The 13,482-nt window shown below is 41.6% G+C and overlaps 1 protein-coding gene across 1 annotated transcript; it reads right to left on the bottom strand.

Moving 5' to 3' along the window:
• Positions 1–605: 605 nt before the first annotated feature.
• LOC123382027 (small integral membrane protein 36-like) lies at positions 606–8,674 on the bottom strand. The gene is made up of 2 exons (XM_045044986.1): positions 8,137–8,674; positions 606–655 (listed from the first exon to the last, which is right to left on the bottom strand). The coding sequence occupies exon 1, from the start codon at positions 8,571–8,573 to the stop codon at positions 8,292–8,294; it is 282 nt and encodes a 93-aa protein (XP_044900921.1). The 5' UTR covers positions 8,574–8,674; the 3' UTR covers positions 606–655; positions 8,137–8,291.
• Positions 8,675–13,482: the final 4,808 nt, after the last annotated feature.

Genomic DNA, 13,482 nt, shown 5'->3' with positions numbered 1-13,482 from the left:
CTCCGGAGACAGCTAGTGACAGCCCTGGCCTCACCTCCATGGCTCCATTCATTAGAAGACTATCCGTTGCATTCCCAGCCCTCCCTGCTTGGGACATCGGAGCAGCCCACGGGCCTCCCTCCTGTGTCTGGGGCACTTTGCTTCCATAGGAGTGTAATTCCTATTCTACAGCTGAAGTAAAAAGTCTCCTTTCTTTTTCCAACAAAGTCATCACCGAAGGACAGAGGTTTACTGATGTATGCAGTCCTTTATTGGTGCTGAAACATATCTAAGACACTCATTCTTTTGTTGGAGGGACTTAAGATCCCTCCCAGGAAAGAGAATTCAAAGCAGATGAGTAGAATTTACAGAGCCAGTCAAATTCACCTTTGCATATAAAAAAACTCATCAAGGAATTCTGCCAGAACATCTTTAGCAATACAAAGATGCAGTGTAAACTTGAAAATGATTGCTTTTTATTTAAAAAAAAATACATTTTCTATGGGGTGCCTGGGTGGCTCAGTCTGTTAAGCGTCCGACTTCGGCTCAGGTCATGATCTCACGGTTCGTGGGTTCGAGCCCCGTGTCGGGCTCTGTGCTGGCAGCTCAGAGCTTGGAGCCTGTTTCAGATTCTGTGTCTCTCTCTCTCTGCCCCTCCCCTGTTCACGCTCTGTCTCTGTCTCAAAAAAAAAAAAACATTAAAAATATTTTAAAGATACATTTTCTAGATTAAGTTGTTAGATAGGGTTCCCATTCCCACTCATCCAGAGCAAAACCTAATGTTAGGTGGGGGGTGGGGAGGGGAGAACGGAGGTAGATTATTCCATTTATACACAGACAAAATCAGGAGGCCATGTGGTAAAGTGGTGGAGAGACTCCAAGGTGAGGTGTACAGGAAGATCCACATAATGTACATATATGTGTATATATAATGCGTAAATCTATATGGATTTAAACATAAATAACTTAAATATATGTACACGTATATTTATTTAGATAGATACAGTATACACATGCACACAGGTGAATGCTGAAATCATCTTTACTGAAAGGAATACATGCTCGGTAGTTTGGAGGCCACTGGTTTGGAGAATGGGCTTTAGAGTGTTAGCCGCCAAAATATATAAAATTGGGAAAACAGCGGTACCTCTTAGGGTTGTAGTAAAGGTAATGACATCATATACAAGGTACATAGTAGCTTTTCCTTCCACTTGGCAAGGTTCACGAGGACGGGTCATGTACATGAGGTATCCTCCTGGCCCTGGCAGGAGACCCGCACAAAGTAGGTGCTTTACAAATACTTGTCAAATAGAGAAGTGGTCAGTAAGGATATGCAGTTGCTTCCACACGAATTGTAACTCTGAAGCAATGACATTGGAGTGCCCAGAAGTGAGGATGGCATTATGATTGGGATAACCTTCGATTCACCCCCTATCTAAAAATAGGTGAATCGTGCATAAACTTAGGCAGTTTACTTTTAGTAACAAATGATTTTTGGCACAGCTCGCCAAGATGCTATGACCCCATCCATGAGCCAGCTGTTTACTCAGTATACCTTGTGATCTGATCTGATTGCATTCTTTCAGGAGACACAGTGGTATAAGTCACTGTATAAACAGTGCTTCTTTATCAAACCCAACAGAGGTAAATGAGAGAAAAGGAGTGTAAAGGGTAAGAACAGAAGAGACATAGGTGAGATATAGGGAAACTTTTTTGATGGTAAGAGTTGTCAAATTCAGTCTTGTTGATGTTGACAAAACCATTGTTTCCTTGTCTAGATCTCCTTTTCCTCCCGAGCATGTGTATGAGGACTGTCACACGCATGTTTTTCACCAAAGTTTTATGATAATATTGGCTTTCCTCCTGCCTTAATGGCAAGTTGCTTTTCACTGATAAATTGCCATGGTGAGAATGTCTTAATCAATTCTGACAAACAGTTCAGATTCCAAATTCCACCGCCACATTTCTGTTGAGCCACTCTTGCGCAATTTTCAGCTCTCCCTTGGGGCAGCACGCTTTTCTCTCCCTTCGTCCTTCCAAACAAGTCTTCATCTTTCTAGTATTTCCTGAGCCTCCCACCTCTGTCAGCTTGAGATTGCAGATAAGGCCACCAGGCTGAGTTGTGCCAAACAGAGAGCCAGCAGATCCCAGCACAGGGCTGGCGTTTCTGAGTAGAGACAAACCTCGAACCAAAAAATAAATATGTGCAAACAACTTCCCATTAGCTCGGGAAGATGTGAAATAGCTGAGATCTTTCTCAATCCTGGTGTCACAAAGCCCTTATCTGAAACACTGACAGCCCAAGAAGGTTAAAGTCCAAATGAACTGTTACAATAAGGTAGATAATAAACACGCTCCTAGTTTCTATATTTCAGCCACTGGTGTTCTCAGGGAGGATGAAGTCATGAGAAAAAAAAGCTGTCCTTGATTCCCTTGAGCTGTACTGGACTTTACCCTCTAGTTCTTGGGGACTTTTGCCCTAATCAAGAGGACTGTGTTATCCTGTGCTTCCCCAGAAGTTAAAGATAGTGAGAGATGTTCACAAAAGCGTGGACTTTCTGCATCCAGCTTGCTGAATCACTCCTTTACTCTGTATAGTATATTCTGGGTAGCTATGGAATTACAGGGCAAGCTCAGGACTGAGCCAGAATCCCTGGGTTCTGTTCATCCCATTCTGTTATTTGAAAGGTTTATACAAAGCGACACGAGACTCCTTCGTCTCTAAAGTAAGAATAATTGTTCCGCCCCCTACAAATTGTCACTTAATCTTAAATAATTGAGCCAGCACTCACTAAGCGGCTTCTAAAGGATCTATGGGACACTGTAGACATATAACCTATGGATACTATTGTCTGAAAGGATTGGGATTCTTTAGGGCTAGTTCTGATCTTGTTTTGCTTCAACCCAGTAGATTTGCACTTGGACTCCATAACATCTTTTCTTTGTTGACTTGTTCCTTGCTCCTCTTTATAGAACTGAGAGTTCCTCACTCTTAACAAGTATCCTTCACACTTTATCTAGCAAAACCACAAGGACATTTTCTTCCTAAAGACATTCTCCCCCTTGTAGTCTACCCTCCTTAAAAACACAACAAATGGTTACTCTGCGTGTACAGGGTCGATTTCCTAGGTAACTCTGACAAAGCTTGGACTTTTAGCTTCTGCCCAAGGCCCTAACTCAACGTGCTGCTGTCACATCCAAAAGAATTATGTCACTTATCCTATAGGGCCTTGAAATGTTAAGCATCCTATCACCTGTACTAAGCATTCCCTTTAGACACGGTATGATTCTGCAAGGGCTGTCTTAACAAAGTACCACAAACTGAGTGGCTTAAACAACAGAAGCATATTGTCTCACAGTCTGGAGGCTGGAAGTCTCACATCAAGGTGTCAGCAAGGCTGTGCTCCCCCAAGGCACTAGGGAAGGATCTGTTCCAGGCTCGCCTCTGTATCCTCTGGTGGTTTCTCAGCAAGTGGTCACATGACTCTAATCTTCACACGGTGTTTTCCTTGTGTGCATGTTAGTGTCCAGACTTCCCTTTTTAAAATAAGGACACCAGTTATATTGGATTAAGGGTCCACTCTACACCAGTAGGACCTTGTATTCACTAATTACACAAGTAATGATCCTATTTCAAAATAAGATTGCATTCCGGACTACTGGGGTAAAGACTTCAATATATGAATTTTGGAAAGGGGGACACAATTCAGCCCATCACTTTCCCTTATGTCCAAATTTCTACTTCATGTGACAAGTCTCAACCTCGCACTCCTTCTTTTCAATGCTCTCATAAATGAGCCTGGACCTGCTCTTGCTATCTGGCCTTCAAGTGATGAGTTCCCCTACTTATTTTCACCATATCTTCTTGTATAATAATCATGGCCTTCATTTTGTTGAACTCCTACCTACACCAGGTACTTTATGTATATTATTCTAAGCCTTGCCGGCATTAGCATTATACCCATTTTTAAGGTGAGAAAAAAGGCTTAGGAAGCTAAGTGATGCCCGAAAGGCTCAACAGCATGTAGTGACAGACGGGCCTTGAGGTTGACATTTCTGTTACAAAGCCCATCTTAGACCACTCCATCTTGGTGACTTCTAAAACACCAGGAGATAATGTTCTGGCCAAATTATAATAACTATTTTTCCTCTGATGGAAACTTTGGTTATCTTATTCAGAGGAGAAAATCTGAAAGGCCATTAGATTATTGACCAGACGTTTATGCAGCAACTTCTTGGGTACCCAGTTCTAGCGCGTGGGAGAGGTGATGTGGAGCAAACGCTGGCTGGCTACTCTTCTGGAACAGCTGGGAAAAAACAGGTAGCAGAAAACCACACGTTTAGAACTGAGTTCAAATCCTGTTTCCCATGTGTACTAGCTGTGTGGCCTTGCCTGAACCTTACAGCTTCCCTGGGCCTCCGGTTCCTTATCTTTAACCAGTTTTCATTGTGTCCATCTCCCAGGGGAGAGTGAGGATGAAATGAGATACGAATACCAAGCGTTTGGCATGTAACAGATCCGTGATACATCTCCGTTCCCGCCCTCCCTTATCTTGGGCCGGAAGCATTTTGCTTGTGACCTTCCCACAGCTCTTGTCCAAATCAGGCCACAATGTTGCGTTTGCTTTTATACAAATTGTGCGTGATGGAAGAATAATGTATTGAAAAGAGGTGGACTAAGGAAGTTCTGATCCCATCAGGAAACAAAAATAATGCCGTATTTGACTGTTAAAGGGACTTCTTGGTTCTAGCCGGCAATCCATTCCACCGGGTTTGAAAACGTTAGTTACAGCTTCACAGCTGTGCAATAAACCATTCCACTGGGAAATAAAGCTTTATTTAAAAGATAAGAAATAAGTTATGAAGTTTTACAATACAAGCAGGCAGGAGATGGTGCTGTAGAAAGAGCCCTGTGTGGGGAGGGAGGGGGTGGGGTGAGGTGGGGGGAGGCAGGGTGATAGAAGGGAAACGGGAATAACAGGATCTTAGTCCTGGCTCTAAAGCCAAGTCCTCTTGGGGACAACGGTCTTCCTTCCGGGCTGCTTTCCTCATTAGCAAAATGCTGAAAGGCTTTTGTAGCTCTCCTAAGATTCTAAGCGTACATTCTAGACAGAAAAGATTGTTTTAAATGCTGAGAAGCTGGTTCCTTCCTGAAGAACACAAATTGAATGAGCCACAAATCAAATGAACCAGAAGCTTGGAAGAAAAGCTTAATACCTTATATTCCGATGTTCACCTTAGAGTCTTTTTAGTTTCCTTCTTTTATCTCTCTCCCCTGACTTTATTTCTGTTCCCCTTATCTGTTGTTGTTGTTGTTGTTATTATTACTATTATTTGGTGGTTTGTTGTTATTGTTGTTGTTCTTCTTCTTCTCCTTGGAATTTATTTTTCTACCCTCCATGTTAATCTTTCCTCTTCAACTGACTCCAATATGGAATTGAAACATACATGAAAATATTTCCATTTAAAAAAAAGTCAAGTGAATGTTTACTGCATATTCTTAACTCTAAAATAAGAATTTGGGGCAGCTGGGTGGCTCAGTTGGTTGAGCGCTGACTTCAGCTCAGGTCATGATCTCGCCATTTGTGGGTTCAAGCCACACTTTGGGCTCTGTGCTGACAGCTCAGAGCCTGGAGCCTGCTTTGGATTCTGTGTCTCCCTCTCTCTCTGTCCCTCCCCTGCTCACACCTGTGTGTGTTTCTCTCACAAAAATAAATAAACATTAAAAAATTTTAACCAAAAAAAAAATAAGAATTTAACATTTGGTATTTCTCTTTCTCAAAAAACTAAATTAACTATTATTATCACTTTTTTTTTATGGTCTACTGATTTTTTTTTTTCTCCATGGATACATTTTTCTTATGTCCACCGATCTATATATTCCCATGATAGGGACAAGGAATGAGAAGGTTAGCCCATGTGAAGCTCATGCTACGGTAGAGGGCAGGTTCTTAGAAGCTGCTTAGGAATTTGCTGTCTTTTCCTATTCATTTTGTATGTTCATTATTAAGGTGGAGATGACTTCTCGACCATAAAAGAAAAAAAAAAACTCTCTGCAGGATTTTCAATATAATTTTAAAATCACATGTTTAAGAGAAAATATAATTTTTCTGATAAAAATGTGAAACAGAATTCGAAATAAATATTTAAAAATCTGAAAACAAAATAACTTGGATTATCTTTATTTTTCGTATGGCTACTTAACAATCCCAAGGCAAAACAACGCCCATCGCTGAAATCGGCAGAGCAGGGTGGGTCAGTCCCTCCTCTTCAGTTTTCTCTGGGATAAATCGAAATTTAATTTCTCATTTTTTCTTAACAGTTTTGGAAGCCCTCAGGCTTTCGTAGTCAGTGAACCCTATGATTTCTGCTTCCAAGCTCTGTTCATGCTATTCCTTCTATCTAAAATGACATTTCCTGGTTTACCCTTCAAACCCCCAACGTCTGCTGGTCCTTCCAGAAAAATAGCTGCTTATTTTTCAAGGCAAATAATCTTATCTTTGATGCCTGAGTCGAAGATGAGATTGGCCATTCAACATTATTTAAATGTTTCCTGAGCTCCTTCTGTGTGGTAGGCACTTCTGTCTCTAGGGACTCCTGCACGCTGTGTAGACCGTCAGAGCATCTACAAGCTTCCTTGTCCTTCATGGGCTAAGCCATGCCTGACTCCTCCTTTCTCTATCAGGCAGCAAAGATGAGAGGGGGCAGTCACGACACACTCGTTTCTTTGTGTTTCTACACACAGCCAGATTGGAAGAAGGGGTTTAATAAATCGCTAAGTGGATATGCAAGTTACTTTGAGCTCGGGGAAGGGGAGGATTAATAAAAACATACACTGGAAGGAGAAATTCAAAATTATGGAAATAGATGAGTGAGCAGGGAAACAAGTCTATTAGTTAACAGTAACAAAGAAAGGGAGAGAGTGGTGCTCGGGGGGCGAGGGGACTAAAACACGATGGGCCTCAACATTTTGTGGTGAGTCTTCAGTAACTTTGTACTGGAACAGGACTGGAGATTAAGCATCTCGATGAGAAGTATGAAAGGGAGTATCATTATATAGTAATAATTAAAAATTTTAATAAGCATGAATAATAAGCTAACCTTATGTGCCAAGAACTGTCTCAAGTGCTTTCAGTGAAATAACTCATTTAAATACCCAGACGGCCTGGAGGTCTTACCATGAGCCTTGGGGCACAAGGAGGTGGCTTTGGTCACACACCTAGTGAGTGGAGGAGAGAGGGTTTGAACCCAGGCTCCAAGCTTTGTCAGTTAGCCACTATGATCTAAGATGACTGCGCCCCCCATGACTCACACGGGGGAATAGAATGGGAGGAGCTGGTATGTATACAAAGAATAATAATATTAAGTCTGGACAACTTCAATGGTTACCTTGTAAAGAGGTAATCTGCTGAGTATAGGATAGATTTGAGCTAGGCTCTTTCCTCATCACTCAGACACACACACACACACACACACGCACACACACACAGACACACACTATTGCACTCTGTGTTTTAAACCTTTTCAGGGGGCGTGGAAGAGGCTGCCCCAAAATATGACATTTGGGCATATTAATTATTTTGAAAAAAAGTTACTTGAAAAAGAGCTAGTACAAGAAGGATGCTCTGACGCTCCTCTGTCTCCTTGAAAGCAGGATATAAATGTCCCAAGGCGAAGGTGCCACAACACATTCTTGTCACCAGAAATAGGGAATTTGGGTCCAAGAAAGCTATATCAACAAATCTTGTTACATCTTCACTAATTTACTATCCCAAACCCAAACTTCTCCAAACTTCTTTGCTTTTGCTTTGTCAATTCTTCACAGGTTGTTGGTTTTTTTTTTTTTTTTTTTTTTGTCTAAAGGACATAAAATCTGCCCGCCCTGGTCACTTCTTTGAGTCTCATCTTTTTTATAGGGCCCCAAGGGTAAACATTAAACTTGTTTTTCTCCTATTCATCTGTTTTATGTCAATGTAGTTATTAGACCAGCCAAAGAACCTAGGAGGGAAGAAGGAGTTTCCTATCAAATGTCAATCTCTCCTAGAAATGGCAGGGGCATCACCAGGAAGGGACCAACAACCAACATCACTATACAAGAGTATTAATGAGATTTTTGCATCTGTAGAACTTGACCAAAGGCCGCTTCAGGCTTCTTACCTTAAATGTTTGCTTCATCCACAAAGAGGGTGACAAGAACGTAGAAGGTAAGGCAGAACTCCCACTTACATAGCCCAGCAAGACCAGTGCAGCCACGTGGAGAACAGTTTGTCCAGAATGTCTAGTGCTCTGTCCCCAGTAGCCCTTGGCCGACCTCACACCATTGTGCTTTTCTTCCCTAATGGAACAGGATCCCCAAAATGAAGGCTGGGCTTCCTTGCCCAGAGGTCCCCTGACGTGCTCTGCTGCATCACCACCAAGTGGATGGAGGGCTGGGCATCAAGAGTGGTCTCAGGAGCGTACTCCTTACTGGGGTCCTTGCCTCGGCAGTCATACAGCACGCAGGAGATGAGGAATACCAAGAGCAAGATGACGTAGCTTGCTACTAGGATGATCAAGTTCAAGGTGACAGGGTCGATCTCCAAGTAAAACTCCATCACATCTTTCACGGTTAGGAAGTGGGTCTAGAGAAAGGCAAGGGGGCCAGTGTGGGCATTTCAGGGAGCAAACTCTAGCTCATTGGAATAGCAGTGCTGGCTCTGGGGTAAACATACAATAATCCCCACTGCTCCGGGAGACCTCACAGATTAAAGCTGCTCGGTTTAATAACTTAAGCTCTTGCTGCTAATACCACGGCCACCAAAACACAGAAGCTGTCTCTTGTCAATTCACCTCTATAGAGAGAGAAAGAGACGGTTCAAGTATTATTAAAGTGTGGTATATACGCACAGAGCCTATATAATTCCTTATCTAAACAGGTGGTGTGGTGAGCCAAAGTAAGTGTTGTTAATAATAGCACACTGTTAACAAATGGAATTGTCCTGGAAAAATTGTGTAGCACGGTCACACTCTATGTACGGAGGCTTACATGCCAAGTATCCATACAGGGAGTGATGTGGGTGAGCAGGTCACTGGGTCTTGGAATGGACATGTTTCTTAGAAGAGGGGCACACTCAGCACCTGACATTTTCACCCTTTCTTCACTTGTTGGTTTTCAGTCATTCATTCAAAAACACTTTGTGAGCACCTCTTGTGTTCCAGGCACTGTACGTGACAGTAAGAGAAGCATTTAGCAGGGGAGACAGACATTAAACAAACGATGGCACAGGTCACCATTTAATTAAGCACAGTGTGAAGAAGCTTATAAAGGACAAGGAGAGCATGATACGAGGGTGTGTTGTCCCAAGGTGGGTCAGAGAACGCTTCCATGAAGAAGAGACATTTAACCTATGACTGGAAGGATATGCAGACTTTGGCCAAGTTAGGACAGAGGGGAGATTCTTTTAGTCATGGAAAACAGCATTGTGAAAGATCTGAACAGAAAGAGGCATGCAAAATGGGAGAATTGAGACAAGGGCAGCATGACTGGAGTACAGAGAATGGAGACCATAAGGGGAAAGAGGCAGGTAGGGGTCAGATGGCAAAGGGACCTGTGTGCCAGACTTGAGATTTGATCCTAGGGCAACAGGATGCAGGGAAGTGACAGGACCAGATTTGTTTTAAAGAGATGGCCTTGGCTGCTGTGTGGATGCAGAAAAACAAGCAGATTGAAAAGAATATGAGAATGCAGATCTCTCTATTTATAAATCATCATCCTGCCCCAATAGTCCTGCATAGGGCCAACCGTATGGGTGTGCATCCTTTGTGTAGACGCATGGAGCCCATGCTCCAAAGGGCCCCAAACCTGTTTAATGCTTTGCTGTCACCATTTTAAAATTTTTAGTCATTATTATTTTGGATTGGGCTCACAAATTATGCATCTGTAAATACATATCATCTGTATGATATATACATTTTTGGCCAGACAGGACTATTTCTCTAAAAGCTAATGGGACTCTGATACCTTCTAGCTAAAGGCCCAAGGTCCCAGAGGTCTGCTGTCTTCTCACCATTGTTAGGCTTTAATGACCTAACAACTTCCTGTCTGGACTCTTTAAAAAAATTTTTTTTAATGTTTGTTATTTATTTTTGAGAGCAAGAGAGACACAACACAAGTAGGGGAGGGGCAGAAAGAGAGGGAGAGACAGAATTAAAAGCAGGCTCCAGGCTCTGAGCTGTCAGCACAGACCCCAACGCTGGGCTCAAACCCACAAACTGTGAGATCATGACCTGAGCCAAAGTCAGATGCTTAACTGACTGAGCCACCCAGGCACCTGTGTCTGGTCTCTTTATGCCCAGTTTCCATGGCAACCTGAGGGTTCAGGGATGCTGTAGAAAGGAGTTCTTATTGCTCTGGAGACCTTTATAAAAGAAAATATTTTATGATCTGTGGTCCTGGACTAACCTGTGGAATTATACTTAAGCAGATGGATACTCAAACACTATAGGTTGGAATCTGTTGGATTTCTTAGGAATACAGATACCCAGGTCAGCTCCAGATCTGTTGAATTAGAATCTTTGGGGCGGGAATCTGGGAATCTGCATTTGTCAAACATCTTTATAATTTTGATAATTTTGATATGCAACCAGGATAGAGAATCATGGCCATAGAAGTGTGAAAGCAGGGTCACCCGAAGCCTTGGTTGGCTGCCAAGAGATGTCAGAGGAGATTTTCACCAGAGACTTTTCTCTTTTTATTTAATTTATTTTTTTAAATTTATATCCAAGTTAGTTAGCATATAGTGCAACAACGATTTCAGGAGTAGATTCCTCAATGCCCCTTACCCATTTAGCCCATCCCCCCCTCCCACAACTCCTCCAGCAACCCTCTGTTTGTTCTCCATATTTAAGAGTCTCTTATGTTTTGTCCCCTTCCCTGTTTTTATATTATTTTTGCTTCCCTTCCCTTATGTTCATCTGTTTTGTATCTTAAAGTCCTCATATGAGTGAAATCATATGATATTTGTCTTTCTCTGACTAATTTCGCTTAGCATAATACCCTCTAGTTCCAGCCACGTAGTTGTAAATGGCAAGACTTCATTCTTTTTGATTGCCAAGTAGTACTCCATTGTATATACATACCACATCTTCTTTATCCATTCATCAGTGGATGGACATTCAGGCTCTTCCATACGTTGGCTGTTGTGGATAGTGCTGCTATAAACATGGGGGTGCATGTGCCCCTTTGAAACAGCACACCTGTATCCCTTGGATAAATACCTAGTAGTGCAACTGCTGGGTCATAAGGTAGTCCTATTTTTAATTTTCTGAGGAACATCCATACTGTTTTCCAGAGTGGCTGTACCAGTTTGCATTCCCACCAGCTGTGCAAAAGAGATCCTCTTTCTCCGCATCCTAGCCAACATCTGTTGTTGCCTGCGTTGTTAATGTTAGCCATTCTGACAGGTGTGAGGTGATATCTCCTTGTGCTTTTGATTTGTATTTCCCTGATGATGAGTGACATCGAGCATTTTTTCATGTGTCGGGTGGCCATCTGGATGTCTTCTTTGGAGAAGTGTCTATTCATGTCTTTTGCCCATTTCTTCACTAGATTATTTGTTTTTTGGGTGTTGAGTTTGATAAATTCTTTGTAGATTTTGGATACTAACCCTTTATCTGATATGTCGTTTGCACATATCTTCTACCATTCTGTCAGTTGTCTTTTAGTTTTACTGATTGTTTCCTTCGCTGTGCAGAAGCTTTTTATTTTGATGAGGTCCCAATGTTCATTTCTGCTTTTGTTTCCCTTGCTTCCAGAGACATGTTGAGTAAGAAATTGTGTGGCCAAGGTCAAAGAGGTTTTTGCTTATGTTCTCCTTGAGGATTTTGATGGCTTCCTGTCTGATGTTTAGGTCTTTCATCCATTTTGAGTTTATTTTTGTGTATGGTGTAAGAAAGTGGTCCAGGTTCATTTTCTGCATGTTGCTGTCCAGTTTTCCCAGCACCACTTGCTGAAGAGACTGTCTTTATTCCATTGGATATTCTTTCCTGCTTTGTCAAAGATTAGTTGGTCATACGTTTGTGGGTTCATTTCTGGGTTCTCTATTCTATTCCATTGATCTGAGCATCTGTTCTTGTGCCAGTACCATACTGTCTTCATGATTACAGCTTTGTAAAACAGCTTGAAGTCCGGGATTGTGGTGCCTCCTGCTTTGGTTTTCTTTTTCAAGATTGCTTTGGCTATTTGGGGTCTTTTCTGGTTCCATACAAATTTTAGGATTGTTGTTCTAGCTCTTGTTATTTTGACAGGTATTGCATTGAATATGTAGATTGCTTCGGGTAGTATTGACACTTTGACAATATTTGTTCTTCCTATCCAGGAGCATGGAATCTTTTTCTATTTTTTGTGTGTCTTCTTCAATTTCTTTCATAAACTTTCTATAGTTTTCAATGTATAGATTTTTCACCTCTTTGGTTAGATTTATTCCTAGGTATTTTATGGGTTTTGGTGCAATTGTAAATGGGATCAATTCTTTTATTTCTCTTTCTGTCACTTCATTATTGGTGTATAGAAATGTAACTGATTTCTGTGCATTGATTTTATATCCTGCCACTTTGCTGAATTCATGGATCAGTTCTAGCAGTTTTTTGGTGGAAATCTTTGGTTTTCCATATAGAGTATCAAGTCACCTGCAAAAAATGAAAGTTTGACCTCCTTCTGGCTGATTTGGAGGCCTTTTATTTCTTTGTGTTGTCTGCTGTGGCTAAGTCTTCCAATACTATGCTGAGTAACAGTGGCAAGAATGGACATCCCTGTCTTGTTCCTGACCTTAGGGGGGAAGCTCTCAGTTTTTCCCCATTGAGGATGATATTAGCATTGGGTCTTTCATATATGGCTCTTATTTTTTATATATTTATTTTTAAAAAATTTAATCTTTATTTATTTTTGAGAGAGAGCGTGTGAACAGGGAGGAGCAGAGAGAGAGGGAGACACAGAATCTGAAGCAGGTTCTAAGCTCTGAGCCATCAGCACAGAGCCTGACATGGGACCTGTATTCACGAACTGTGAGATCACGACCTGAGCCGAAGTTGGACACTTAACCGACTGTGCCACCCATGTGTCCCTCATACATGGCTTTTATGATTTCGAGGTATGATCCTTCTATCCCTACTTTCTTAATGGTTTTTATCAAGAAAGGATGCTGTATTTTGTCAAATGCTTTCTCTGCATCTATTGAGAGGATCGTGTTGTTCTTGTCCTTTCTTTTATTGATATGATGAATCACATTGATTGTTTTGTGGATATTGAACCAGCCCTGGATCCCAGGTATAAATTCCACTTGGTCATGGTGAATAATTTTTTAAATATATTGTTGGATACAGTTGGCTAATATCTTGTTGAGGATTTTTGCATCCATGTTCATCAGGGAAATTGGTCTATAGTTCTCCTTTTTAGTGGGGTCTTTGGTTTTGGAATCAAAGTAATGCTGGCCTCATAGAAAGAGTTTGGAAGTTTTCCTTCCATTT

This window comes from Felis catus, chromosome E1, assembly GCF_018350175.1.
Source record: "Felis catus isolate Fca126 chromosome E1, F.catus_Fca126_mat1.0, whole genome shotgun sequence".
Taxonomy (NCBI): domain Eukaryota; kingdom Metazoa; phylum Chordata; class Mammalia; order Carnivora; family Felidae; genus Felis; species Felis catus.
The sequence above is the reverse complement of the archived record's forward strand: the minus strand, read 5'-3'. Positions and strand labels throughout refer to the sequence as shown.